Source organism: Prionailurus bengalensis, chromosome A1 (assembly GCF_016509475.1).
Source record: "Prionailurus bengalensis isolate Pbe53 chromosome A1, Fcat_Pben_1.1_paternal_pri, whole genome shotgun sequence".
In the NCBI taxonomy this organism is placed as follows: domain Eukaryota; kingdom Metazoa; phylum Chordata; class Mammalia; order Carnivora; family Felidae; genus Prionailurus; species Prionailurus bengalensis.
Window position 1 is genome coordinate 88,497,373 of NC_057343.1, and position 23,419 is coordinate 88,520,791.

The following is a 23,419-nucleotide window of genomic DNA, read 5'->3' on the forward strand; positions in this document are numbered from 1 at the left end:
GGGCAAGCTGACCAGGGGTCATGGGATCCTGCTGGTACTGAGGGCAGGGGTCTGGGCAAGCCGGACCGGAGGCCCAAGGCCTGGCTGGAGAGCTCTGGAGACCTGAGCAGTCTGGTCAAGCAGAGAACTCCATCTGCGCTACAACCTTCGAGGACCCAGGGACTTCCTATACACGGACCCCCAACTCCCGACCTCCGCAAGTACCACCCCCCCCTTCCAGGCCCATTTGGGGACTTCAAACTTTGTGCTGACGGCTTCCAGTGTCCAGACCCTGGTGGCTGACCCTGCCTGGCCAACCACAGGCGGCCCCCGTGGCCCACGCGCTCCCCAGAGGAGCCTGCGGTCTCAGACCGGCGCTCTGCGCTCCCGCGCTGGAGCCCCCACGGGGCAACCCCCGGCCCAGGGGAGGCGTCGGCTCTCCGGGCCACACGTGGGGAAGCCCAGACTCCAAGACGACTTAGCGGCAGTGCACGACGCCGCAGGGGTGTCTAGGGAGCTTCCTCCGGATCCGAGCCGCTTCGAGCCGCCCCCTTCCGGGACTGCTGATCCAGGCGGCGAGCCTGGACCGCCAGGAGCCTAGGTGCGCGCTTGGAGAGCCCCCCCCACCCCGATCTCCGGGGGCGCCGGTCGGGGGTTCCCAGGGGCCGCCCCTCTCCCAGCGCAGCCCTGGACCCCGGCGTCAGCCGCCCAATGTGGCTCCTAACAACCGCTGTGCCAGCGGTACGCTCAGGACCAGGCCCAGCGCCGTGGACCACTCCTTCCCCAGGGCGGGGCGCAGGCGCGCTGAACGAACGCCAGGGGAAGTGGAGCAGTGAGCCGTGCGCAAGCGCGCCAAACATTGGCGCGGGAGAGGAAGCAGTGCGCATGCGCGCGTGGCGCTGCGGAGCCAGCGCGGGTGTGACGTTCAGGCACGCGACACGGGAGCGGGCGCCGGCGGCGGCGGCGCCGCCCGGGGCGGCGAGGCCGGGGCTTCGGACGGCCGGAAACCATGTTCGGCTCCAGCCGGGGCGGTGTGCGCGGCGGGCAGGACCAGTTCAGCTGGGAGGACGTGAAGACCGACAAGCAGAGAGAGAACTACCTGGGTCAGCGCGGTGCCAGGCCCGGGTCTCGGGGGTGCGGGTGCGGGGTACGAGGGGTCGCGAGGAGCGCGGAAGCTGCACGGGCCGCGGGTGCGGGGAGCGACGGTGCCGCGCAGACCCCGCGGGCCGAGCCCTCGGCGCTGCATTTCCACAGGCAACTCGCTGATGGCCCCTGTGGGCCGCTGGCAGAAGGGCCGCGACCTCACCTGGTACGCCAAGGGTCGGGCGGACGGCGCGGGACTGAGCCGGGAGGAGGAGCTGGCGGCCGTGAGGCAGGCAGAGCAGGAGGCGCTCATGGCGGCGCTGTGAGTGAACCCCGCGGGGTTGGGGGAGCTCCGGGTGGGGGGGCGCGGCGGGGACGGAGGAGCAGGGGTCCAGGCGAGGCCGGCCGCTCCCTGAAGCTCGCGCGCGCCGCCCCCGCAGAGGTTACAAGAACGTGCGGAAGCAGCCCACCGGCCTGAGCAAGGAGGTGAGGGGATCCTCCTGGGGGGCGGGGGCGAGGCGGGGCAGGGCCGCGAGCTTCCTGCCGCAAGCACCGTCTGGCCCTCCGCGCAGGACTTTGTCGAGGTGTGTAAGCGGGAAGGAGGGGACCACGAGGAGAAGGGAGTGGACCGGCTGCTGGGCCTGGGGAGCTCCAGGTGTGTTGCGAGGGGGGTGGACTCTGCCCGAGTTGCCCAAATGGAAGTGCGACCTGATTAGGGAGGCCGAGGCGTTCTCACCAGGGGGGCTTATCACCCGCGTTCCCGCAGTGGCTCCGCAGGCCGAGTGGCGTTGTCCCGAGAAGACAAGGAGGCCGCCAAGCTGGGGCTCTCCGTGTTCACGGTAAGTGCCCATAACACCCGGGATCCCGCGGTTCAGGGTCAGGGGCTGGCCGTCTCTGCTCGTGGGGCACTCCCGTTCCCCGGTCCGGGAAACCGGAGCTGGTCCTCCCCGTTGGCATCCCGGGGCGCCTCCCACGCACCCCCCCCAAAGTGGCCTCCCACCGCAGCACCATCGCGTGGACAGTGGCCGGCTGGCGTCCTCTCCGGCCTCCTCCAGGAAGAAGCCTAGGTCTGAGGACGAGAAGGCGGAGCCGGGGTAAGGGCCGCCCCCCAGCTCCCAGGGAGAGGGTGGGGCTGCACATAACTCCTAGTTCTCTTAGTGGCGCGGCTGCAGGCTGCCTTTGGGTTAGTGCCCTTCCCAGCTCGTCCCTTCTTCCCTCAGGGGCCTGGGTCCCCATTGCCTGCTGGGGTCTCTGGAGGGAGGCGCTCAGGTGGAAGGGCGAGCCCCTGCGCTCTGCTGGTGCCCTGCATAGGGGGTGTGGGGGTTGTCACCTATCGGGGCATACGTGGTGGGGTGGGGGCCAAGTGGCATTTGCCGCAAGGGACTGTCCCTCGAGCTGCCTGTACCTGCCGCTACTTAGTGGTAGGAGGGTGGTCGGTACCCGGTGCGACCCTCTCACCGCCCAGCACTGTGTGCCCTGCCCCTTCCTGCAGCCCCGAGGGCCACAGGAAAAGCAGAAAAGAGAAAAAAAAGAAGAAAAAGAAGAAGCACAAGAAAGAGAAGAAGAAAGAGAAGGCACACAGGAGCAGGGGGGCTTCCCCACTGCCCCCAGCTCCTGCTGGGTAGGTGTGCCTCTGCTTTGGGGCAGCCTGGCAGGTGGGGTAGGCAGGGCAGCCTCACACCCACCCACCGGGTTTCGGTTTCGCGGTCTCCCCAGGCCCGGGCGTCGCAGGCGCTACTCGGACTCCAGCTCCTCCTCACCCAGCTGTAAGAGGCCGCGGCGTGGCCACCACAGTGACTGAAGCCAGACCTGCTGACAGTTTCCAGCCTCCAGCAGACCCCCTCCCCGCCCCCCCTGCAGGGGCCCTGGCCCCAGAGACAGCCCCTGGCCGGAGGGGAGGGGGCATAGCCTGGGGAACCCCCGTGCGGCTTTGGGGTGGCCAAGTACAGCTACTTCTATTTTTCTTTAATTCACTCTTTGTACTTAAATAAAGTTATTTTGAGGGGAAAGTATTTCACACTCAAGGGTAGGTTGTCACGTGTTCCAGTAGAAAGGGGCAGGGGAGAACAAGACGACGGTGTCGGGTTCCAGTAAGACCGGCCAGAGACCCTGGTGGGCCTGTCCCTGGGCAGTGATGTCAGATGTACCAGGAAACCTGGGTCACATCTCACCCTGGGCGACAGGCTGGACATGTAGATCATAAGAGTGAAGACTTGTACCTGGAGTCTCCCCCACCCCACTCCAGGTGCCAAGGGACCTGCCCCCTGGACTCCTTGGAGAGGGGGGCAAAGTGGGGCACTAGCTCCCTCCCCCAGGCCTCCCCTCCTCTGCAGGGAAGGGTCCTCTTACAACCCAGAAGAGTGAGCACAGGACCCAGGCTGGATCCCTAATAAGGAAATATGCATCTTTTGCTTCGGATTTGAAAATTATGTCTAACAATTATGTCTGTCTAACCCTGGCCCTGGCTTTTCAACCTGTTAGTGGAGGGAAGGGCCAGACTGGGCATCCCCAGGGCAAGGGAGCCTGGACTCCAGCCAGTCCATAGTCCCAGCCGGCTGGGGAGTCAGGGCACTCAGGATTCAAGGATGGCCTACATGGCAGCAACACAGAGCTTGGCCAAGGTTTCCTGCCCTCCATCCCCTCAAGAGGCCAGGTGATATGGGCTAGAGCAGCCTCCCCCCCCCCAGTCCCCATGCAGTGACCCTGCTGTCCCTATCATGGCCTGGCACTGCCAGCAGGGAGGCCAATGAGGCAGTCACTGCCAGGGCACTGGGCCACGTCCACACCTGCCACGAAGCCAGTGGCCTGGGTGCCCTGCTCCTGTTCCCAGAGATGAGCTGTGGCTAGTGGCACCAAGCATTGGAGAGCCGTGAACTAGTTAAGAGACTTTATTCTAGTAGCTATAATTACAGTGCTTGTTTGTCGAAATGAAAACTGAAAACAAGTATACAAAACAGTTGATTACTAATTGTGTATTGAAAGCAGTAAGAGGTTCCACGACACCAAATAAACCAGTTCTGAGGATTTCCCCAAGATAAAGTTGAACGGCTCCAGCTTCTTCAGTGTTTATCAAAATACGAAAGAAAAAAGTAGACGTCGTCGTTTCGGTGGCAAACCTGACCCTTGCAGGCTGAGGGAGTGAAAGCACATGTGGACGGGGGCTCCGGGGGTCCCCCTGAGGGCCCTGGGAGTGGTGGCCGCAGCCCCCAGCCCATCCCCCCTGGGCGGCCATGTGGGCACAGGTGCGAGGACAAACGCTAGGGGAGGCAGGACCACCGGAGACAGCAAATCACGGGGACCCTGTCGTGACCATGCAGGATAGACCATGGCCGGCTCTGCCCCGTCACGTTCCCGACAGGAAACGGATCACCGGTGGACCAGACGCCAGCCCTTTACCGCAGAACCTAACCAGGCACGTTTCTCCCTTCCGTGTGTTCAAGTGTTCTCCTTGCCTTGTGTTTTTATCTGTTTTAAAAATGCACTGAGTTCGGGTTAAAAACCAACCACCAAAATCGAGTCCAACACAGACCTAACGCCCATAGGAGAAGCGAGCGCCAGGCTGGCCCTGACAGCAACTCCTGGGGGCCCCGTGAGCCTAAAATCCCTTCTCAGTACTGAACAGTGGGCTGATTCTTTTTACAATAAAAAAAGCTGAGTAATATTGCATAGGAGTACCAGAAACTGCCTCGTTGGGAACAGAAACTATTTACATTAAATAAAAACCCGGCTGCAGGCTGCGTCTGCACATTTACAGCATGGTGAAGCACACTGTGACCGACCATGGAGACAGCTTCTGGCACTCACACCACATGAGAGTAAAGCAGGGTGGAAGGAGGGAGTGGGGGGGAGGGGGCACGGCTCACTTCTGGTTCCGGAGCTGATTGGACAGCCAGTCCAGTCCCTCATAGAGCCCGTCCCCGCTGGTGGCACAGGTGGCCTGAATGTACCAGTTCCTGTGGCGCAGCGAGTGCAGGCCCAGCTTGTCCGTGATCTCGGCTGCATTCATGGCGTTCGGGAGGTCCTGGTGGTGGGAGAGGCCGACGACCTCCAGTCAGTGGGCAGCAGGGACCACCCCTTCCCACCTCGCACCCCGCATGGCCGGGGCCCACGGGCGCACATACCTGCTTGTTGGCGAACACCAGCAGGACGGCATCCCTGAGCTCATCCTCCGCCAGCATCCTCATGAGCTCCTCACGGGCCTCGTTCACGCGCTCTCTGTCGTTGCTGTCCACCACGAAGATGAGGCCTGCGGAGCCGTGGGCGTCAGGACGGGCGCCAATGGCGCCCCAGCCTCTCCCGCAGGCCACAGCCCCTCCGCTCACCTTGTGTGTTCTGGAAGTAGTGGCGCCACAGGGGCCGGATCTTGTCCTGGCCGCCCACGTCCCACACGGTGAAGCTGATGTTCTTGTACTCCACTGTCTCCACGTTAAAGCCTGTGGGGGCCACGACCCCAGTCAGCCTGCCACCCCAAGCAGTGAGAGGCCCACGCCCTTCCCTTGCTGCACCCCCCTGCTCCCCGCCCGCGGTCTCCTCACCTATGGTGGGAATGGTGGTCACAATCTCACCCAGCTTCAGTTTGTACAGGATGGTGGTCTTCCCTGCAGCATCCAGGCCCACCATGAGAATGCGCATCTCTTTTTTGCCAAAAAGGCCCTTGAAGAGGTTTGCGAAGATATTTCCCATGCTGTAGACTGGGGGGAGCAACACTGGCCAGAGAAACCTGTGGAGACAGGGGTCCCTGGGTCTCTGTGCCGCCCAGGGCCAGCAGCGCAGGGGCGCTCTGGCGGAAGGACAGGTCTGACCTCTGACAGCTCACAGGGTGGAAGCTGACCACACCTGGTTCCCAAGCAGCAGAAGGGAGACTGATGTACAACCCGCAGAGGGAATGCTGTTCACCAAATGGCTGTGGCTTTCACAGGACGCAAGCTCCTCAACCATGCAACAAGAGGGGCCAGAAACAACCATCCCGGCAGTGACACAGGCCAGAACCAACCACACCAACGTGACGTGCTCAGAGCTTAGCGCTCACCCACAGACCGGATTCGGACCCAGACAGCATCTAGGCTCTTGGGCAGCACACAGGCCATGAAGTACCAGGGGGAGCGACCCCATGGGCCGCATCAGGGACTGCGTTTGCCACAGGCTCCCCTTGTTCAGAGCAGAAACACTGGGCCCAAGGGAGTGGTCTTCCATCCCACAGCCCCCAGGGCACAGGAGCCACCCGGGCCTGACCTCCCCATAGGTGGGCACTTTCATTTCCAAACAGGCACCTAGAAGAGCTGGCCACCTTCTCAAATGCACACTGTTTGGGAATCTGGATGTTTATGGCTGGCTGCCTTTATGAAGCCAAGCACCCAGGCGCTGGGCAGCCTTTACACAGAGTGCCCGCAAGGCCAGGAAGAAGCCTGGCCACCTGCCCCCGCCCCCAGGAGCAGCCAGGAGCTCCATGATCTGCGGGAGTTGCAGAGGGTACAGGTCTGCCCTGTGTCACCAGCTGAGACCACACACGTTCCCACTCCTGGTCAGCACCCAACACACCCACTTTACCGCCAGGACGCCTGTCAGTTCTGTGCCAGTCCAGTCAGCACTGGGTGGAAATCACCCACCCCACTGTGAACCTGACGCTCCCATGGGCCTGGGCATGCCAGCAGAGGCCTTCAAGCTGGTTTCTGTGCACTTGTTGCTGTTGTTAAAGATTTTATTTTTAAGTCATCTCTACACCCAACGTAGGGCCTGGCCTCACAACCCTGAGATAAAAGTCTCACGCTCCAGTGAATGAGCCGGCTGGATGCCGCACCTCAGTGCATTTTTGACAGTTTATTGCTACTATTACCTATTCAAAAAATTAAAATTTAAAACGACCTTTACTGTAACGCTTCCTTTTCTGCAGACAGCCCATTCTCCTAATATACACAGAGGATGACAAATCCTTTGGGAACACAGAATGGACCAAACACACACATTCAAACTCGGCTCGCTGTTGAAATCACTAATGAATAGGTGCCCAAGCGACAAAGACAAACAGAAAAAGGGGGAGACAAGTTCTGGGAGCAATGAGAATGTGGCCGGACCTTCCAGAAGCAACAGACCCAGGAACTCTGCCACCCACGTCCAGGCGGGAGGGTGTGGGTGCACACTGTGCTGCACACAAGGACAGACACCCACAGGCCGCCGAGCCAGGACCCACGGCTGCCTGCATCTGGATGACCGCAAACAACCATGCAAGTCTCCCTCTAAGAGCCACCAATGGAAGAGAACAAAAGAAAAGAAGGAATTTGGGGGGAAGGAAGAGAGAAGACTATTTCAAAGGAAAAAACAAACAGAACCCCCAACCCTCACATGGCTGCAGCCAACAAGGTGGGGACCCGGTGCCCACAAAACAAGAATGGGGAGTCAGAACACAGCAGACCTGACGGCCAAGGTGAAACACACAAACCTGTGCACACTTGATGGAAAAAAAAAGGATACTTTCGCTATGGGGATGTCTTTTTAGATACGACACCAAAGGCATGGTCAATAGAAGAGTTGATGAGCTGAACTTTGTGAAAGCTACAAACTCCCAATCCGGGAACAACCAGGTCAAGGGTCAAGAGAACGGGAAGATCAACCAGACAGAATATTTGCAAGAGACACGCCTGATCACGGACTGCCATCTAAGAAATGCCAAAAAAAACCACTTAGAACTTGATACCCAGCAGACTGAAACTGCACGTAAGAATTTTAAAATGGGTCAATGACCTTAACAGACCCCTCCCCACAGAAGACCTACAGATGGCAAATGAGCATGAGAAAAATCTCCAAGTCAGTATGTCTTCAGGAAATGCAAACGAGAACACCCAGCTGCCTACTACACACCTATGAGAAGGACCCAAACCCCCCACACCCGCACAAGCTGCATAGCATGGGGGGGGGGGGTGTCACAGGAACTCTGCCTTGCTGGTGGGGACCTGAAACCACACAGTCACCGTGGAAGGGTTTGGTGGTTTCTCAAAAAACCAAACATTGTTGCACGGTGCGACCCAGCAGTCGAGCTTCTGGGCCTTTACACAAAATCCTGGACACGGATGTTTACGGCAGCTTACCCACAACCACCCAAACTTGGAAGAACCAAGACGTCCTCCACGAGGTGACGGGTGAAGAGACTGCGGTCCATCCACACCAAGCGACATCACTCAGCGCTAAAGAGATATGGCTTAACCACATGTCACTAAGTGGAAGCAGCCAATCCAAGACGGCTGCGCACTGTGGGACTCCAAGTGCCCAGCTCTCTGGAAAAGGAAAACCACGAAGACAGGAAAAGGATCCCCCAGTGGCTTCGGGGATTAGGGAAGGGAGGGATGACTCGGGACACAGGGGGGCTGGGCTGTTAGGGTGGTGACAGCCATCACGTGATGGGTCCATGTCATCCCATACTTGTCCTCCCCACGAAAGGATGGGCCCTGGGTGCTGCAACATCAATGCGGGTCCCCCAGGTGGGGACACTGCCCTGAGGGAGTCTGTGCCTTCCCCACGGTTATGCTATGAACTGAAAACAGCTCCCAAGGCTTGCAGGATGAGGGGGAAAGGACAGAAATTCTAAACCAAACAAACAAATTTACCATCTGACTGATGGAAACTCCAAAAAACAACACAGGAAAGCGTGGGGAGGAGATTCTGCTGTGACACCCTGCAGGAGCACAGAAACCTCTAGCCTGAAAAGAGCCTGGGGTACAGACACGGACACAGATGCAGTCTGAGAACACCAAGGGTCCCAGCACTCTACCCCAGTGACACAGCAGTGCCCTCAGCCAAGGTGGCGATGCTGGGGAAGGGCAGAACAAGGGCCATGTCCCTGCAAAGAGGTGGAGGAGGAAGGCAGAACTCCAAGAAGGGAACACGCCACAGGCATGGCTTTACAGTGGGGCCTGGCCATCCCAGGGCAAGGGAAAAACCGATGACAGGTACAGAAGGCCCGAGGATGAAAATGAACACAAGAGATCACTTGAAACATATGCCATCCCCACCTGGCTCTGCAGCAGGTGATCCCTCCCCCAGCCCGCACTGTCCAAGCGGACCCCCAAGGGGGTGTCATCAGCACGCTCATCTAGAGATGTGGCCATTGCAGTGGAGCCACGACAGGGGTGATCTCGGGGAGACAGGAGGGGGCAGGCTATCTCCACTTGTCTTAGCACTAATGTAATCTTGTCCTTACCATGATCACAGAGTCCTGGGGACCGAGGGGTAAAAATGTCACTTGCACTCTCCCCAGCCCCCATGTGGGCAGGCGGACCATCTCAGGGTAAAACTGCCTGTTAGCCTCCTCCCCCCGGCGTGCCGCCACCAGCCCCCAAGTCCCCCCTTGCCCACACACTGCCCCTGGCCTGCTCGGCTCTGCTGAGCCCTCGTTACCAATGTGGTCTGGGTCCTTCCCCTGTGGTTCTTCAACACATCAAACTCTGGAGCCCCAAGGGGACTGACGAGGTGAGCGTGCAGTCTCGGGTGCAAGACACTACCACACGGGCACTTGGTCTCCCCCAGCCGAGAAGCGTCTACACCTGCACCTGGCCCACGACCCTGCTGGCTCCTGGCCTACCCCAGCACATTTACTGTTTTGCAAAATGTCAAGACCTAACAGAGGATCTGCCACAGGAGAAAGGTGGACCTCAGGAGAAAGGTGGACCTCGGAGCCATCCTGTGTCCTATGTCACACCCTCTGACACCAGAATCCCTTAAGCTCAAATCAAAACCCATCTTTCCTGTTTACGATGATGACCCTCTGCATCAGTGAGCAATGAAAACACAGATTTTCTCAGAAGGGCTCCCTCCAGCCCCACAGCCTCGAGGGAACAAGTTTTCCCTCTGTTAGGACCAGAAACAACGTAAAGCAAAGACCTTGGCGGCCCACGTTCTCAGATAAAGAGGTCTATGTGGCTACGGGTCAAGGCCAGCGATGGGGCCTCCGTGGGGAAGCCAGTCCAGCCAGAAAGAAATGGAGCTTTGTGAGTTTACGCCCGTTCCGCTCCAATAAATGAATCCAACATGACTGGTTTAGCTGCCAAAGAGAAAAAACTTACTGTGACTTCCGCCTGCAACCTCAGCCTCTCCTCTGACAGGCCTCTGAGGTTTCAGAGTAAGCAAGGAACAAAGTCTGTCACCTTCTCTGAAATCATCGACTCAGCAGAATCTCTACCAGCGAAGACCAAGATGACCTGAGCAGTTTGCCATCATGGCCAAGAGGCAACCACCAACCTGGAGCTTGATTTGACCCAGGGAGACAAACACATTGGGGTTTGGGCTCCATTCTGCACTGCGGACACGATGCACCACTCGGCCTCCTGCATAAAGGGGAGCTCAGATGTTTGAGTTCCCTACATGAGTGAAAAGCTGGGTGACCTCTCAGCTCTTCATCTTTCAGCCTTATTTTTAAATTTTTTTAACCTTTTTTATTCATTTTTAAGAGAGAGAAAGAGAGACACAGAGCACGAGCAGGGGATGGGCAGAGAGAGAGGGAAACACAGAATCCGAAGCAGGCTCCAGGCTCTGAGCTGGCAGCACAGAGCCCGACACAGGGCTCAAACTCACCAATGGTAAGATCATGACCTGAGCTGAAGTCAGACACTTAACTGGCTGAGCCCCCCAGGTGCCCCCCCACTTCTTACAAGTCAAGTTTATTGGACTCAACTTACATACAGTAACATGTTCCGCCTCACAGTTCATACCCTCGTTTTGATTTTTCCAGAGCTCATATGCACTAGGAACCATTTTTTAAGGGTCTCATGAATGAGCAACTGCTTTCTAGCAGCCCCCTATGTGCACCAGTCGTCAATCACTCAAGCCCCATCCATCCCTGACACAGCAGCCACCTATGTGCACAGGTTGTCAATCACTCAAAGCCCCATCCATCCCTGACATATAGATCCTAAGTGTAAAATGGGTCCTCAGGTCTCCTGGGTGGCTCAATCCACTGAGCGTCCTACTCTTGATTCAGCTCAGGTCTTGATCCCAGGATCATGGGATAGAGCCCTGCGTCCACACTCAGCGTGGAGCCCGCATGAGATTCTGTCTCCCTCTGCCCCTTTCCCTGCTCGCGCTCTCTTAAAAAATTAAATAAAAATACATACATAAATAAAAGGGGCCCTCTACTTTTGTAGGCCATATGATCACATGTAATCTCTTGCAAACTGCTTTCTGCACACCAGCTTTGGACTCCAGGGCCTCAGCTAAACAAATAAAACCTCAGGCCATCACCCTGCCCATCAGCACAACATGTCATTCTGTAGCCTAGGGCTTCTTCTACAGCAGAGTATATTACCTAGTGTACCTAGTTTGTAAACACCAGTGGACCAGGAAAACTGAACGTGCCAGTACTAGTGCTAGGCAGATACACCACAAAGCCCTAACGCAGTATTGACACACAGGAATCCACACAGCCAGAGGGGGACACTACGCAGCCCGGCACACCCAAGGCACCTAAGTGGACTGATCTCTATTTCCATCAGTTTTATTCCTATGACTGACCTATACCTTGTATTAGTTTCAGGTATGCAACAAGGTGTCTCCCTGTAATTACGTGTTCACAACTCTAGCTAACACCCACCACCTCACACAGTTCCATGTTACTCTCCTGTGAGAATTTCCAAGGTTTCTAACACCATCCAGTACTGTCAATGGGTCTCACCACACTGCCCCCCACGTCCCAGGACATGTCTCTTTCCACCTTCACTCAGCTCCCCCTCCCCCACCACATCCCAGGACATGTCTATCTTCCACCTTCACCCAGCTCCCCACCACCACATCCCAAGACATGTGTACCTTCTTCTTCACCCAGCTCCCCAACCCCCCCTGCCCCCACCCTGTACCACTAGGAACTTTCCATATGAAAGACACACTGCAGAACCAGATCATTCTGACCAGCACCCCAAGGCCAGTTCTGATGAGGAACTGCCTACGGACTGCCATCGGGCATTCCGGCACAAACCTTCAGGGTGTTTTACGGGACCCAGTCAGGCCCAAGGGCTGGCCCCTGTGCAGTGATCCCAGCCCCCACCCCCACCCCTCACTTCACACTCAGCCTATGGTGGCTGATGGTGGGGGCAGGACCTGGCAGGTCTGACTCCAAGGGCACAACACTACTGAGATTCAATTTAGCTGGCTCTTTGCCAGCTTCTGATTCTATGTGAAATGTAACACCCAGAAATGAGTTTCCTCATCACTTGCAGCTCCTATCAACAGTAACACAGCAATGTGAATACCCAAGGGCCACTGTCCACTGTCCACCAGAACAGGCACCGGTGGGACAGTCTAACCACACGCAACGAACCCTGCTCACTACCAGCTACAAAAAACAAGGCACTGAACAGAAGAACATATTTACGGTTCCTAGTTCCCCCTTATTCAGTCTTACACTTTTACTTACTGTTTTGTAACATAACTACTCTCTAAACACTTCACCAAACTTCTGTTCTTCTGAAATGTATACAATGGAGCAAAATCCTAAGGGGTGCTGAGCGGCTCGGTGGGTGGAGCATCTGTCTGACACTGACTTCAGTTCAGGTCATGATCTCAGGGCTTGTGGGTTCGAGCCCCACGTTGGGCTCTGTGCTGATAGCTCAGGGCCTGGAACCTGCCACGGATTCTGTGTCTCCCTCTCTGTCTCTCCTCCGCTCACGGTCTCTCTCAAAAATAATTAAGTGTTAAAATATATATATATTAAAAAAAAATCCTACGTAGGCTAGCCCAATGTAACCAATACCCTTCTACAGAAGACCAATGAATACAAATGTCACATGTGTCTCCAACTAGACAACAAGGACCAACGAGACACAGTCCACGCAGGACCCTCGACACACGTGTCACACTTTCCAACTAGACAACAAGGACGGATCAGACACGGTCCACGCAGGACCCTGGACACACGTGGCACATGGTCTCCAACCCGAGAGGAGGAGACACACAAGTTGAGCCTGGCCAGGATGCTGCTGTGTGGAAGAGCCCCTCAGCTCTCTGCATCTGTCCTGATGGCAGACGTGGACCGCTCCACAGTATTTTCTTATTCCTGATTGGTTGCTGGCCACGAGGCCTTCCACTTCTGGCTCCTGCAGTCATGAAGGTCCCACAGTATTCTAGCCCATAGGACGGACACTTGGCCTCCCATTCTACTCTGGCTTACACCTAAGGGCACAGATACCCTCTCTGACCCCAAATGCAGTCAAGTCTGAAAGACTTGTTACTGAAAAAAACTGAAGATCAAAAAAGCAAATTTGCATCAACCGACAACACTGAAATGCACAACAAATTGAGCCGAAAACGGGGAAATTCAAGTAATCTGTGAGCACAAGGCAAAGCAGCATCTGAGAAACCATGGCAGCTGTACAGCACCTATCAGCCTGAGAAGGGTCCTACCACCGACCTTACCGATCCGTGCAAGCCTGGACCAGCTGCAGGGGAACACAGGGGAATGTGTCCAGAGACCCTGGGGCCCCACCCTGGCCACACCCCCAGCACCTTCTCCACGGAGGTGCCCGCTCAGTCTGTTACTCCACCATCCGCAGGAAGCAGCCCTTTGGCTCCAAGCTCAGCACACTCACACACGGAGGGCGAGCAGAACACGAGTGGGGCAGAAGGGTGAGGAGTGCCAGCACGTGCACAGTGAACAGACTGTCAGGGGCATCTCTCTCGGTGGGGTCCCCCACAAACGTGCTGCGGCCAGTCGCTGCACCTTCTCCTACCACATGGACTCCAAGGGGCCAGAGACCCCTGTCCACACCCTCCAAGGACGGGGAGGTAGGAGGAAGCCCTCCTGCAAACCACCCAGGGTGGCAGGAGGTCCTGAAGCTCTCTCGCACAGGGGCCAATCCTCAACCCTCGGTCTGGGTCTTCAAGGGACTTGGAGGGACCATTACTGAGAACAAAATTAAAAACCCGCAGCCCCACCTCTTCTGGTGGAAGCTTGGGGGGGGCGGGCCCTCCGCCGGAACTCCCAGCACCGGACAGCTCTGAGAACCACTCCTCCGACCCTGTCTGCAACCTCAGGCAGCCCTGGTGGGGGGTGGGGGATGACTCTGGTTCACATGCCTAATCATAGCATTCTCCACCTGAAGCCTCTCGAGGGTCCCCACCGACCCCTAGGCCGGACCAGGTCAGCACCCTGCATTCACACTCTGGTGCCACCCTCCACAGGACCCCATCTCTACTCCTCCCCACAGGTCTCCACCAACACCAAACCCCCAACATTAACCAAGAACCTCCTCTCCATCCCCCTCGTCCCCAGATCTGCCTGCCTCACCCTCTGAAAGGCAGCCCCCCCACCCCCGGTACCTGCCTGTGCCCTGGTATCCTTATCTCCCCTCTGGCACCAGCAGGGGCCCACTAGGCAAAGTCAGATGCCTGCACACCACCCGCCAGGAAGGGTCCTCACAAGGGTCGGAGCCGACACGCCCGTGGAGCTTCACAGTGCTACCCCACCATCCCGAGAGGAAGCTGGCAGCCGGCACAGCTGGGGTACGTCCCGTCCTGCAGCTCCATCTGCTCATCACAGGGAAGTCACAGGACAGTGAGTTGCTGGCGAGTGTGAGCCCCCACACAGGAAGCTCCGAGGAACCACCCACCAGGGACCAGGGACCACTGCAGACCCACACGCTCACTTCCCATACACAGGGCGGCTGCATCCACCACACAGGCCATTTTCTCCTGGAAACGAAGGGCAGCTCTTGAGAAGGTACCACAGAGAACAGAATGCAATCTCCCTTGATTTACAAGGTAGTTGCATTCCTGGAAAATTCAGAACATCTATCAAGGCTGCGTACAAAAAAGAAAAAGTGGTTTGGTACACAAACCACGATGGAGTGTAGGAAATCACTTTTTTTTTTTTTTAATGTTTATTTATTCTTGAGAGAGAGAGAGACAGACAGAGAGGCAGAGAGAGAGGGAGACACAGAATCTGAAGCAGGCTCCAGGCTCTGAGCTGTCAGCACAGAGCCTAACGTGGGGCTTGAACACACAAACCCACAAGATCATGACCTGAGCCAAAGTCAGAAACTTAACCAACTGAGACACCCAGGTGTCCCAGAAATCAGACTTTTTATGACCTGAGGGCACATGGAACATACTCTTTCTGGGGACGAGGACCACTGGCCTGCAGCAGGTCTCCCCAGGCCCCCCTGCCCTCCTCACCTGATCCTGACAGTTCTCCAAACAGCCACGTGCCCCTGCCTGGGAGAGGCTTTCTGTTACCAGACCCGCAGGACCCTGCACCTCATTCTGCTCACTGCCCCAGCACCACACATCCACCCGTTCCCTCCTCTGAGGCACACTTCCCTGGGCATCCGAGACTGACCATCAGGGACAGGAGGAAAAACTGTAAAAGCACATCTATCAGGGCGCAGAAATTAATCACACACATCTACACATACACTTCTCCTAAAAATGAGTTTGTGGGGAAGAAGCCATCCAGTCAACAATGAACTCCACACTGGAGCAATATGACCGTCCTGGACATTTCAGGGAAGGAACTAAGACTGAAAGTCACTGTTGACTGCATGGGACCTGCCCTCAGGTACCAGCAACGGGGACTTAGTGCCTTTTCGTCCATCTCCCCAGGAACTGGCAGTCTCCCATCACTTTGACAGACAAAAACACTGAAAACTGTAAATATCTTCAGCCAAGTTTCACCACCAAAATCAACACAACAGACAGTATTTTAAGTATAAATTAATGGATTCAGTTAATTAGGAACCCCGTGCTCACCTACAGATGACAGGAAAATTCACAGGATAACGCTGTTGACAGCAATGTTTGAGACAGCCTTTGTTTTGGATCCAGTGATCAAAACGCTGGCACGTCTAACTCACCCTTCATTCCCACTCTTCACGAAGGAGACCAGACGGAATCTTGAAATTGTTTCCTTGGCCACTGGCCGAAGTCATACCGATGGGACACTGACACTTCACAGTAAAGTTTTCAGGACCTTAGAGAACCAGAACCCCCAAGCTTCCTGTTTAGCTTCCATGTACGACCCCACAAAACTGATTTCCTACGTAACACAAACCGAAAAGCATCAGGTATTTGCCAGATGAAGTGCCTCTTAGAACCCTTTCCGGCACCCCTTCAAGGAGCAAAGCTTATTAAATTCTGACTAAACGCTAGTTAGTGTTTCCCAAATCTACCATGCACTTCCAACTTCTAGAACCGTGTGTGGATCATAACTGGGCATCCAGTAATTTATGGTACGCACTAAGGGTCACCTCTGTGGCCTCAAGAGATACAGAAAAGTCGGCCTCCTGAACAGAATCACTCCCACATCTGTAACATCTCCCTGCCTTTTATGTTTTTGTGGTTGCTTCCCGACTTTAGTCAGGGCTGCCGATGACAGGATGCCAAGCTCTGGTGGCCACGGTGTGCAGATACCAGGAAATAGGGGTCCATGGGGACCCAGTGGAGGGTGGCACGTCCCGGCATCAGTCAGCTCTGCCACTGCTTCCAACTCCTGGAAGGAAGCTGAGGAGGTGGGGGGTGGGGGTTGCTGAGGGACTCCTAGGAATCAGGAGCTTGGATGCTTTTGTGCCAACCTTGCCACATTGCTTTCCACTAATCAGGCCACCTGACCCCTCCAAGTGTGGACCACCTTCCTGAACAGTGACAAAGCCATAAAGCTGCAATGCCATAACTGTCACACACCTATGCTTTCAAGAGTGCATAATAATCACCAGAACAAACACCCGAGCGGTTACACTGTGACCTGGAATTACCCCCCTCCCCCACACACTCATAAACTTGGCAAAGCCGTCCTTTGCCAGCAGGCAGGGTTCTGGCCACCCCTCTCCCAGGTCAAAATCGCTTCTAAAAGACTGGACACTGCCACACCAATGAGGAGCAGAGAGCACAGCTCAACTCTCTCATTTTAGGAACCCTGAGACCCGGCCTCCAGGCTCTCCAATGAGCACAGGGGTTTCCATGTGACTGTGACATCACCTCCGCTGCTCATAGCCCACACTGACTTTACCGGAGCCCACGGGACAGGGAAGTGCAGTGGAAGTGTCCTCTTGAGTTGTTCATGACACAAGGCAAGTAACCAGACCACATGACCTACAAAGCAGAACCATGAGGGGCCAGAACCAGCTTCCCCTTCTGCACTTTCCTTAGAAGCTGATTGCTCAGCACGTAAGTTAGCCGTTCGCCAAGCCAGACATTTCCAGTCTTGTGTCTGCAGACAGGGACCATGCCAGGGGGCCTCCTGGAGACAGGAACCTGTGCACTCTCCCAGCAACCAAACCAGCTCTGTGCTTGGACACGACCAGACATGGGCTCAACCACACACACTCCTGCCAGGGGGGCTTCCTGGAGACAGGGACCTGTGCGCTCACCCAGCAACCACGGACCAGCTCTGCACTTGGACACCACCAGACTTGGACTCATACACATACACTCCGCCAGGGGCCTCCTGGAGACGGGGACATGTGCGCTCACCCAGCAATGACAGACCAGCTCTGCACTTGGACAGGACCAGACATGGGGTTCATACACACACACTCCTGCCAGGTGGCCTCCTGAAGACAGGGACGTGTGCACTCACCCAGCAACCAAACCAGCTCTGTGCTTGGACACCTCCAGACTTGGGGCTCATACACATACACTCCTGCCAGGGGCCTCCTGGAGACAGAGACATATGCGCTCATCCCAGCAACCAGACCAGTTCTGCGTCGGAAATGGCCGGACTTGGGGTACACACACACACACACACACACACACACACACTCCATTCCTTCCATGCAGACCTCTCTGCGAACAGCGCTTGCACTTGTGGCCACTCATGTGGCTGCTGAAAACTGCACACACCTGGCCAGTGTCAGCGGAGCCACGACGTGGCCCGGCGTCTCGCACACACGCACACGCACGCACGCACCGCTGGAAACGCAGGTCAGACCATGCAGACGGCGGGCACACAGAGGAGTGCTGACCACTCGCTCACTAGTTCTGAAACAAGCCTACCGGGACACCCGAGCGGCAGCACCCACTTCCGGGACCCTCTCCTCTCGCCACGGGGGCTGCTGCAGTCCTGCGGGACCGACCAGCACACAACTACTCGGTGACTGGGGAAAACGGGAGGGCGGGCCGCCGCACGGCTCCGGGACTCGGCACTGACAAGCAAGCTACCGTCTCCCACGCCCAGACCCACCCCAACTGTGCAACAAGTAAACGCAGGGCCGCGGAGGCAGCACGCCCCGACGGCCCGTCCACAGGTACACTCCGCAGGCGCCAACTAGGAAGGAAGAGTGTTCTCATCTCCGCCAGCCGCGACCAGGAAGTAGGCCCTGGCTTGCAGCAAGTTTTGGTAAAGGGGCCCCGCACAGACGCGGACGCGCCCGCCGAGCGCCCGGATCCTCCGCTGGCAGCAAGTGCCCAGCACTCAGACCCCGGGACCTCGCCCCGCAGCCCCGCCCCCGTCCTGCCAGCCAACAGGAACTGGGCTCAAACCCTGGCCGTCGCGTGACCTTGGCGGCGTCCCGGGCCGCGGGCTCCAGTTTCCTGGTCCTCGAGACCCCGAGGCGGGAGGCGGAGCAGGCGGAGCAGGAAGTACCGCTTCCTGGGGAGCCCGCGGCCTGGGCCGGACTTCCGGGCGTGCACCCCGGCGGCTCCGGGGGGCGCGAGAACCACGGCGGAGGCTCGGGGGCCCCGCGGTGCGACCGACCCCTGCCCCGGCCTCCGTCCCCGGGACTCCTGGCCCCCGGCGCAGCCCGCGCCCCACCCCCCCCGCGCCTCGACCCCGATCCCGGTCGCGGCGCCCCCCGCCTCCACCCGGCCTCAACTTGACCCCCAGCCCAGCCCTCTGCGCCCGCCCCGCCTCGATCTTCATCCCAATCTCGACCTCGGCCTCGACTCGACACCCTCCCCACACTCGACCCCCGGCCCGGCCCTCCGCGCCGGCCCCCGGTCCCCGGCCCGGCCTCGGGCCTCACCGCCCCAGCCTCACCTCGGCCCCCGCCCGGCCCGTCCTCACCACAGCCCTCAACACCCTTCCGCCGCGGCAGTGGGCAGTGCGTGCGTAGCCCTGGCACGCCCCCGCCGCCCGCCACCCGGCCCCTGGCCCCCGGCCCGCCGCCTCACCCTCGGCGGCCGCGGCGAGGCTACTGCTCCGAGCCAGGCGTTGGTTTCGCTCCCACAAGATGGCGGCTCTGACGGCGGCCACGTCAGTGCCTGCTGCCGCGGGGAACGCTGGGGAACGAGGCGGGTCTGCCCGCGGCCCCGCCCACCTCTGCTGCAGCACGCACGCGCAGACTCCTGGCTGGGGGCGGGAGTGCCGGGACAAGGACTCCGCCCCGCCCCGGGCCGCGCCCCTCCCGCCTCTGCGCTTGCGCACTCGCTTCCCGGACTCGGGGCGGAGTCCGTCCGCGCCTCTGTCGCGCTTCTTAGGCGAGGTGCCAGGTAGAACCCACCGGTCCATTTTGTAGATGGGGAGACTGAGGCGAAGAGGGGATTGCGGCCCCGGGAGAGACGGCGCCCGGGTGCAAGAGAGGGTTCCTGTTTCCTCCCTGGCCAGGCAGGTCCCAGCGGACCAGCGGGCAGCGGGCTGCGGTCCCTTTCCCCGGGCGCCAACCCCCGGTGTGGTAATGGTGGCCACCAGTAGGTGGTCCGGGTCCTGGAGTGACCCAAGCAGCCGCGCGCGTGCCCGGAAGAGCGCCCCCGGGGAAGCATGCTGCAGATCACATGAAGAAGCCTTCCAGTTGGACAGGCTGAGCAGGAACCAAGCCAAGCAGGGGACAGTGCTGCTCTGGGGTGGTCAGGAGCCCAGACCCAGGAAACTGGAAGGTGGAGACCCCTTCTCCGGGAAACCTTGGGCGGATCAGAAGGGAGACGCGGACAGTCGCCTCCCTTCTCCATAGTCTCCAGGCTCAGGGCTTGGCTGTAGACCCCACATGGAAGCTTACTCTGGCCTCCTGCCAACCCCGGTTCCCCCTCCTTTCTGCCACATGGGCTCCTTCCCCCCGCCCCTCGTGCTGGTTTGAGGGGTCTCCCACTCGAGAAGGTTGTTACGATTGTTGGAGGGGTTCTCCAGACCCGTATGTTGTAGAGGGCACAAAGCAGGGCCATCACCTGTCAGAGAAGGGAATGAGGTATTTTGCTGCCTGTCGAGCAGCCTCCTGCTCCTCTCTGCCTCCCTCCCCAGTCTGCTCCAAGCTGGGGGGCTGCCCCAGTCCTCCTCAGCTGCCCTCCAGCCCCAAACAATGACAAACCCGTCTTCTGAGAGGCTGATGGCCCTGTGAGCCAGGACTTGCAGGTCCCACCTGGCAGTCCCAGCCTCCCCCAGACCTCACCCCTTATGGATGAAGCAGTCTGTGATCTGCACCGCAGCATCTGCCCCCAGTGCTATCATCCTCTCTCCTCTGCCTGAGGCTCCCAGCTCAAATGCGACCTCCATGGATCTGCTTGGGTTGTCTGGGGGTCTCTCCTGCCCTAAACATGCCACAAATGCTCAGGCAAAGTTACCCTCAGGAGTCTGTATCTCTAGGGAGTGACACAAAACCTTCTGCTGGTGCTGGCTCCCCACCCCCAGAGAGCCAATCTCCCACCAAACGTCTTCTGAAGCTTGCTTTGAAATTTAAGCTGTGAAAAAATATATAGGCATGAAAGATACATGCACAGTTTTAGGAAGATTAATTCCTGTGTATCCACCTCTAGGTAAAGGCATTCACTTTCCCTCTTGATTCCATCCACCTGGTGTGTCCTCTCCTGAGGAAAGGGACCATCTGCAGGCCAGGCCACACATTTATGGGGGCCCCATGCAGGCACAGCAGGGGAAGGATCCCTGCCCCTGGCAGGGAATGAGGAAGTACCAGGTGGTTACCTGGGGAAACTGAGGCCCAGCTGCTCACCCGAGGTTACCTAGGGTTACTTGGGGCCTCCCTGACCCTCCTCCCTGGAGTCTGGGGATAGGGATGGATGGATGGAGCAGGGCGCCTGCCCAACTTCAGCCAGGAGGGGGCGAGGCGAGCTGTCTACAGGGTCCTGCAGCCCACATTCTCACTTTCAGCCAGACCTGAGGTGTGGGGGCTGGCTGGGGTTTGGGGTCGAGCTCCTCTCCTCTGGGGGTTCCCAGACCCAGGACCAGGTCAGACGCCAGGATGCTAAACAGGAACCCCACCCCCACCCCAGGGAAGAGACCAAGGACTGGATGGAGCAAAGGGGCAAGAGCAGGAAAGACGGGGAGTGCAGATGTTCACACCCTCCAGGACCCCCAGCCTGGCAGGCACCTCACACAGCTCTGTTTGCGGCCCCTGAGAAGTGGGCAGTGTTCGCGGCAGGCTGAGTCTGCTCAGGGAGGCTTAAGCCCAACTGCAGGTCATGAGGCTGCGACTGGGGCCCGAGGAGCTTGGCCTCCAGCAAGCCTGCGGCCGACCCCACACTGCCTCTCATGACACAGGCGCTTCACTGCCTCTGTGCTGCTCTCTGCTTATCCTGGGTTCCTCCACAGCAACATGCATATCCCCTCTAAGAGTTCTCTGGACAGCATGCGAAGAGGGGCCCTGGTGTTGCCTGTGTCTGGACCCAGAGAGGACCCCGAAACCTATCCAGACAAGTGGGTACGGAGAGCGCCCATACCCTTCTGCAAGAGCCCACCCTTCTGCATGTCCTTCCTGGTGCAGCCTGAAGGTTGACCATGTGGGCCCAGCCCTCACATCCACACCTCATTTCCCCCCCACTCCAGGGCTGCCCTGCCCCTTGGCCTGGGCCTGGGCCTGGGCCTGGGCCGGGGCTGCAGCCAACCAGGCCTTGACTCTTGCCTCTTTGGTCATCCCAGAAGGTCATGGCCACAGAGCAGCTCCACTCACATGAGAGTCCTGTGTTACCTCAGGGCCTTTGAACATCCTCATCCTCCCCATAGCTGCTCCTGCCTCAGATTCCTCATCTTATGCCAGCCCCTCCTTGCCCTGCACCCCTACTGTTGAACCCTCACCCCAGCCCTGCCCCTGAGGCTCCTTGCCATTCCTGAGACAGACTGGAACGGCTCCTGGCCCGGGGCCGTGCTCCCTTCTGTGCTGGGGTGGTTGGTTCTCCCTGGCAGGCCAGCTCCACCGGGCAGGGCTGTTTCCAGCCTGGTTCTCAGCCCTGCTCAGCAGACACCACAGGGGGTGGGGGGGGTACCCTTAGGACCCTCTGCTTGACATTTCGCATCTCCTGCCCTTTTGAATGTGGGCGTCACTCCCAAACAGCAGTGCGCACAGGACTTGCCACAGAAACCTCAGATACTTTGATGTCACATTGTAGCTGTTGCAGGAGCAGGGGGAATGTTTCTGCTCCCACACCACTGAAGCCAGGGAGGGCGTCAGCTGCACCTGGTGCTGCTAACCGAGGCCACCAGGCACAGCAGTCCTGCATGCCATGCCCCTTCCATGAGGCCCTTCACTGTCGTGACTCCTGGCTTTCTGGGGGTGCAGTTGGAATGCAGCCAGCAGGACCCCCTGCAGGTGTTGGGTCTGGGAGGTTGGTCTGGAAGGTTCTGACCGCCCTTACTGCATTTTGGGATCTGGCGTCCTGTCCATACAATCCCACCCGTAAAGTCACGTGCCCCAGATGTTTGTCAGCTTTCAGTAACTGGATCTGTTCCTTTTGAAATGGTGCATCATTTATTCTAGGCACTGATCAAACCTCATTCTGACACAGGGCCCATTTCACCAGGCTGTCAGGGGGCCCCGGCACACACAGCCTCCCCACTCTAGACTGACAGTGGCCCCCAACATCTGCGGGTCTCAGATGCCCCTTCCGCTCGTGAGACGGTGGCAAGTAGTCTGCCTGTTCCAGTATCAGCCCCACCACCTGCACCACTCCCTCATGGTAGTTAGAATGGGGTCTCTGTGGTTGACCTGGCCCTAGCTCCCACCCCAGCCAGCAATGGGTGTATTTGCTGGATCGCACAGCTGAATCTGTAGCCAGAAGGACTTAGTGCTTCCTTTTTTAAAGTTGATTTATTCTGAGAGAGAGAGAGGGACAGAGCACAAGCAGGGGAGGGGCAGAGAGAGTGGGGGAGAGAGAATCCCCAGCAGGTTCCATGTGGTCAGCACAGAGCCTGACACAGGGCTTGACCTCACGAATGGTGAGATCATGACCTGAGCCGAAATCAAGAATCAGACACTTAACCGACTGAGCCACCCAGGAGCCAGAAGGTTTTAGATCCACCAGGTAAAAGCATGCCTCCCGCCAGCTGGAGAGGAAACCGGGAGCTAGCAGGGGGTCAGTTTTGTTGCCAGGCTGTGTGGACACGTGCACCCCAGGCTGCAGTTCATCTGAACCACTTGGGGCATGGCTGGACCTCCAGGTCCCACGGATGTATCGGTCTGGGTTCTGCGGAGAAGGGGAACCATAGGGACATGCAGAGATCTAGATG

The 23,419-nt window shown here is 58.1% G+C and overlaps 2 protein-coding genes across 4 annotated transcripts; one reads left to right on the top strand and one right to left on the bottom strand.

Annotated features, from left to right (window-relative positions):
- The first annotated feature begins 838 nt into the window (after positions 1-838).
- CA1H1orf35 (chromosome A1 C1orf35 homolog) lies at positions 839-3,074 on the top strand. Its single transcript, XM_043584548.1, has 8 exons — positions 839-1,082; positions 1,234-1,384; positions 1,503-1,548; positions 1,635-1,717; positions 1,829-1,901; positions 2,068-2,156; positions 2,555-2,683; positions 2,779-3,074. The coding sequence occupies exons 1-8, from the start codon at positions 989-991 to the stop codon at positions 2,861-2,863; spliced, it is 750 nt and encodes a 249-aa protein (XP_043440483.1). The 5' UTR covers positions 839-988; the 3' UTR covers positions 2,864-3,074.
- Positions 3,075-3,935: 861 nt separating this feature from the next.
- ARF1 (ADP ribosylation factor 1) lies at positions 3,936-19,646 on the bottom strand. 3 transcript variants are annotated; one of them, XM_043584601.1, is made up of 5 exons: positions 19,144-19,646; positions 5,598-5,782; positions 5,385-5,495; positions 5,184-5,308; positions 3,936-5,083 (listed from the first exon to the last, which is right to left on the bottom strand). In XM_043584601.1, exons 2-5 carry the CDS (start codon positions 5,743-5,745, stop codon positions 4,922-4,924), a joined length of 546 nt encoding a protein of 181 aa, XP_043440536.1. In that variant the 5' UTR covers positions 5,746-5,782; positions 19,144-19,646; the 3' UTR covers positions 3,936-4,921. The 3 variants fall into 3 exon arrangements, with proteins under 3 accessions (XP_043440536.1, XP_043440547.1, XP_043440527.1); XM_043584612.1 differs by lacking the exon at positions 19,144-19,646 and adding an exon at positions 15,891-16,067; XM_043584592.1 differs by having other exon boundaries at positions 5,385-5,782; positions 19,144-19,273.
- Positions 19,647-23,419: the final 3,773 nt, after the last annotated feature.

Bases quoted from the DNA above. Each gene is read 5' to 3' on its own strand.
- ARF1 (XM_043584592.1), bottom strand. From the start codon at position 5,745: ATGGGAAATATCTTCGCAAACCTCTTCAAGGGCCTTTTTGGCAAAAAA. The intron at 5,309-5,384 runs GTGAGCGGAGGG...ACGGCTCCGCAG, and splicing joins CTACTTCCAGAACACACAAG to GCCTCATCTTCGTGGTGGAC. The intron at 5,084-5,183 runs GTATGTGCGCCC...TCCCACCACCAG, and splicing joins TGGTGTTCGCCAACAAGCAG to GACCTCCCGAACGCCATGAA.
- CA1H1orf35 (XM_043584548.1), top strand. From the start codon at position 989: ATGTTCGGCTCCAGCCGGGGCGGTGTGCGCGGCGGGCAGGACCAGTTC. The intron at 1,083-1,233 runs GTCAGCGCGGTG...GCATTTCCACAG, and splicing joins GCAGAGAGAGAACTACCTGG to GCAACTCGCTGATGGCCCCT. The intron at 2,684-2,778 runs GTAGGTGTGCCT...CGGTCTCCCCAG, and splicing joins CTGCCCCCAGCTCCTGCTGG to GCCCGGGCGTCGCAGGCGCT.